The sequence below is a fragment of the Cynoglossus semilaevis genome, chromosome 15 (genome assembly GCF_000523025.1).
Source record: "Cynoglossus semilaevis isolate Cse_v1.0 chromosome 15, Cse_v1.0, whole genome shotgun sequence".
Taxonomy (NCBI): Eukaryota; Metazoa; Chordata; class Actinopteri; order Pleuronectiformes; family Cynoglossidae; genus Cynoglossus; species Cynoglossus semilaevis.
In genome coordinates, this window is record NC_024321.1 from 285,406 (window position 1) to 290,787 (window position 5,382).

The following is a 5,382-nucleotide window of genomic DNA, read 5'->3' on the forward strand; positions in this document are numbered from 1 at the left end:
CCCCCCCCCCCCCCCCCATTCTTGCTGTCTCTTCTCCCTCCTCCTCACTCTCTCTCCCCTCCACCGCATTTCAGTCTATCTAGTTCGCTTTGGCCAAGGCTTTATGCACACGGCTGCATACGTGGGGATGTTATAAGGAACCACAGGGACCTTGTTGCGCCCCTAAACTGTTTCTACATTTCACTTTGGGCTAATAGGAATAAAGCGCCGACGCTCCGAATCCACGTATCACCGATGCTGCTCTGTGTCTCCGGAGAAAGCCGCATTCATTACATCTTCGGTTTTGGGTAAGTATCTCTGAGTTAATGGCAGCGTGTGTGTGTGTGTGTGTGCGTGCGTGTGTGTGTGTATACATATATGTATATGTGTGTGTGTTACCTTTACCATTATAATTGATCAAATGAAAGCAGCAGTTCTTTTACATTGATGAATGTGCCTATTCGGGGGATTATGTAGCTGTCTGACACATTTTTTTTAAGAACAAGCTTGGACATTTTTCTGATTAGGATGCAGAGATGCATCCTGGTACATCGACAAGATCATCACTGATGACATATGGTATGTTCTCCTGTATCACGGAATAATCCGCAAATATTGTCTTGACAAGTGATTAGAATGCCAAAGCAAATACCCTGACTTAAAGTAGTAATTAGATCCTTAGCATGGTGATTTCATGTTTTCTGAAGTAAATGTCTATAAATAATTAAATACTGGATTGAAGGAATAATCTGTATCAAACATGCATTTTGATGGTTTGCCTTTTTTTGCGTGCCTGTGTGTCTGTGTGTGTATTTGTGTTTTGTTATGTGAATGCTTGTGCATGCATCCCTTTTTTTCAAAGGTTGCTAAATGGTTTTCTGGGGGAGGATTTCTAACCAACGAGATGCTGCTTATTTTTCTGCTGGCAGCCTTTTTTTCCTGTTTCTCCGACACCCTCTCCTCCTCCCTCTCCTCCCCTTCCGTGACAGACGGATTCCCAACGGCAGACCCATCGGCCTCGTACTTAATGGCTGAAACCTGCAGTGCCTGTTCCTGCATGTCAGTGGAAAATGTGCTTTATGTCAACTGTGAGAAGATCACTGTGTATAGACCGACACAGCTCATTCCACCGTCGTCGTTCCTGTACCACCTTAACTTCCAGAATAACTTCTATATTGTACTCTACCCCAACTCCTTCCTGAACTTCACTCACGCTGTATCACTGCAGCTGGGAAACAATAAGCTGCAAAGCATTGAAGGTGGAGCATTTCAGGGGATGTCGGCATTGAAACAGCTGCATCTAAACAATAACGAACTGAAGGTTCTTCGTGCAGACACTTTTCAAGGAATTGAAAACTTGGAATACCTTCAGGCTGATTATAACCTGATTAAATATATTGAAAAGGGAACATTTAACAAACTGCACAAATTGAAAGTGCTGATTTTGAATGATAATCTTGTACAGGCACTGCCTGACAATATATTTCGCTTTGTCTCACTCACACATCTTGATATAAGAGGAAACCGGATTCAGAAGCTTCCCTATTTAGGAGTTCTGGAGCATATCGGGCGCATTGTAGAGCTACAGCTGGATGATAACCCATGGAACTGTACCTGTGATTTAGCGCCGCTCAAGTCATGGCTTGAAAACATGCCCTATAACATATTTATTGGTGAGGCCATATGTGAAACACCGAGTGATTTGTACGGGAGGCTGCTTAAAGAAACCAGCAAACAGGAACTTTGTCCTATGGGAACAGGTAGCGACTTTGATGTGAAAATGCCACCAGCAGATAATGGACAGTCACCTTCGATCACATCACCAACCAGTGTGGCTCCTTTTGCCACAAAAGCACCAAAAATGACAGACTCGTCTAAGATTTATGGGAATGGTATCATTGCAGGGTTGCCCCCTTACGGAAGAAACAGTCAGATTGTGTCCTTTCAGACAAGGATCCCTCCCTTGTGTCCACAGCCTTGCAGTTGCAAAGCCCATCCCTCGGACTTTGGCATAAGTGTCAGCTGTCAAGAGAGAAATATTAAAAGTCTTGCTGAACTTATTCCAAAACCACAGAATGCTAAGAAACTTCACCTCAGTGGGAATTACATCCATGACATAAGCTTGACTGATTTTCAGGGTTTTGAAGGCTTAGATTTGCTGCATCTAGGAAGTAATCAAATAGTAACAGTCCAAAAAGGTGTGTTTACTAATTTTACTAACCTAAGAAGATTGTATTTGAATGGAAACCAGCTTGAGCAGTTACACCCCGAGATGTTTTTGGGTCTCACAAACCTACAGTATCTCTATTTAGAATATAATGCTATAAAAGAAATCCTAGCAGGTTCATTTGACCCCATGCCAAATCTGCAGTTGCTGTATCTGAACAATAACGTTTTAAGGAGTTTACCTGCCTATGTGTTTGCAGGTGTGCCTTTAGCCAGACTTAATTTAAAAAACAATCACTTCATGACGCTGCCAGTAAGTGGTGTATTAGATCAGCTGCAGTCACTGTCCCAGATAGACCTAGAGGGCAACCCATGGGAGTGCTCATGTGATCTTGTTGCCCTCAAACTCTGGCTAGAGAAGTTAAATGATGGACTAGCTGCCAAAGAGGTGAAGTGTGCCTCTCCAGTGCAGTTCTCCAACATTGAGCTACGCCACTTGAAAAACGAGATCTTATGTCCTAAACTTATTGCAAGGCCACCATTAATTCACACCAGGGCCACCCCTGTAATGACTTCAGTGTCATCTGCAGGAGTTGGCAAAGCTCCACCAGGAGGACCTGTGCCTCTTTCGATTATGATCCTTAGCATCCTTGTAGTGCTAATCCTTACTGTGTTCGTGGCCTTCTGCCTTTTAGTCTTTGTTCTGAGGCGGAACAAAAAGCCGGTGGGCAGACAGGAAGGGCTTGGAAATCGGGAGTGCAGCAATATGTCATTGCAACTTCGCCGTCACAGCCATAAATCTGGCAAGAAAGGTGCCATCCCAGGAGATGACTTGGGAGGTGAGACATTCATCCCTCAGACCATAGAGAATTTTGGCAAAAGTCACACCTGTGGGATTGGACGTTCCTCAGACATGGATGCTGGGTTCAAGTTCGCTGATTCTCAGAGACAAAAGATTATCTTCCGCAACAGCAGTGAAACGGAAAAAGAACCACTTGCCACCCTGGAGCAAAACAAACGTCTCAGCACCATTGATGAACTTGAGGAATTCCTCCCCAACAGAGAGTCTAGCATGTTCATTCAGAACTTCTTAGACAGCAAAAGGGAATTCAACAGTATAGGTATGCGCGGTTATGAAATCCGCTACCCAGAAAAAACACTGGATAAAAAGATGAAAAAATCATCACTGATAGGCGGAAACCATAGTAAAATTGTAGTGGAACATAGAAAAAGTGAGTACTACGAGCTTAAAGCCAAGCTCCAAGGAACACCTGATTACTTGCAGGTGCTTGAGGAGCAGACTGCACTCAGTAAAATATAGTTTCTTATATTTAATTTACTGCATTCAATACAAAAAAGTCGCACCCACAAGCAGGCATTTAAGCCCATATACTCTTCTTGAAGCTGTCCTTCACGTCTCCTCCTTCCCCTTCTGTGTATCAGCACACATACACATTAAAAAAAGTGCCTTTTGGAAAAACATTAATGACCAATGCAAAATGAGCCCACACTACCAAGCTATTACTAGAATAGCCAGGATGTTGTCCAAAGTAAAAGACTGGATTATTCATGCCACTGAAAATCAAAATCAAAATACATCACATACAAATGACATAACACACTGAAAGCAACCATTATTTTTACTTACCTTTCTATGGCCTTTGGTTTATTTTTTTCATAGAGTCATTTTTCCAAACTGAATCAAATGGTGGTGGAATACAATGCTCGACAATATACCTCGCCAAATTCAACTTTCATTGTATAAAGAAGAAGGAAAATGTGTCAAAGCTATTTTCTTTCGTGAAATTGCAGAATCATTACTCTTGGGAAAAGAGAAGACTCAATGAACCAGTGGATACAACTTTTGCTTGTTCAGTTTGCATGGGTACATGTCGGTTTTGGAGATGCTCTCTTGATTCAGCTGCAGGATCTCTGGATTATTCAACCAGAAGCAGGACATCTGCTTTTGCTGGGTGACTAAATGGCTTTTTGTTACAATTCATTGGAATTGGAGGCACCGTAGAACTCTTGAGTTGATCTTGGGACTTTTTTCTTTGTGTAAAAAGCCATGTCATATTAGATGTATTCTGAATGAAGTTGTATTTCTGTTCAAAAATTGCTACTTACAATTAATGTATGTTTTGGGTTAAGTTTTACTGCACAAACACTGTCACAGGACATTGTTTATGAAAAATCACAAACTCAAAATGAAAAGAAAAAAAAAAAAAAAAACAATCAAAAAAACTGCTTGCCATGTAAGCGTTACCTGAAAATTATTTTGTAAGTCTCAGATTATTTGTATATGTGAGGCTAGTTTGTAAATTGCAATGAAAGACAAACATTTACACACTTGTTACTGTACGATGGAACATGTAGACTGCAAGCCACAAATGTATTACAAACCTCTAATGTAATTCAGTAGGTGATCTGCTGCCTCTTGTTACCATCAAAATTCTTATAAAATGACCACATAGTTAATGTATTTTTCTATTCAGGTTTATTTAAAAAGTGAATGGTATAGAGTAATTATAAAAGAAATGTATACACAAGGACTGGATAGGGCATAAGCTATTTCTTTTCTAATTGTGTCAAACTTAAGAACAAGGCTTGATAGTCCGTGGTGTTCAAAGCAGTTATTTTTATTTCTTATATGTCCTGCAGTATCTTGAAATTTTATTTTTGTTGTTTTTACCATTATGCAACCAAAATAAATGTGCATTAAAATTTATTTAATCCTAGGGATAGAGAGGGGTTCAAGTGGGGGCTTTAAACAGATGTTAAATGGGAACATTAAAATTTATTTAATCCTAGGGATAGAGAGGGGTTCAAGTGGGGGCTTTAAACAGATGTTAAAGGTGAAAAATGTTGGACACCCATATATATATATTTATATATATATGTATATATATATATATTTATATATATATATACATATATATACATATATATATGCATATATATATGTATATATGTATTATATGTATATATATATACATACATATATATATATATATATATCTTCAGTCTGCCATGTGCAGTGTCTGTCTTGATGGTTTCAAAGTGACTTTCTTTAATTTATTTAGATTGAATATTGTGAGGGCTGGTTCTTTTACCAAATTCTTTTATCAGTTTAACTTTATTTGAATCTTATTTATAAGTTAAAAATTTTAGTGTTCATTAACACAGTTCAGAATGTATCTTTGAAAATGTAATAAATACCATTTTCTACCAGTCATA

General features: G+C 39.3%; 1 protein-coding gene across 2 annotated transcripts in view; it reads left to right on the top strand.

Annotated features, from left to right (window-relative positions):
- Positions 1-4,377, top strand: part of slitrk4 (SLIT and NTRK-like family, member 4) — a 6,915-nt gene extending 2,538 nt beyond the window's left edge. Inside the window, exons 2-3 of one of the 2 annotated variants that reach the window (XM_025063474.1) lie at positions 198-287; positions 842-4,377. In XM_025063474.1, coding sequence (XP_024919242.1) covers positions 884-3,466 — 2,583 coding nt within the window. In that variant the 5' untranslated portion in view covers positions 198-287; positions 842-883 and the 3' untranslated portion in view covers positions 3,467-4,377. Of the gene's footprint in view, positions 1-197; positions 288-307; positions 559-841 lie in introns of those variants that run through there. The other variant, XM_025063473.1, reaches the window with a different exon arrangement.
- The last annotated feature ends 1,005 nt before the right edge of the window (positions 4,378-5,382 follow it).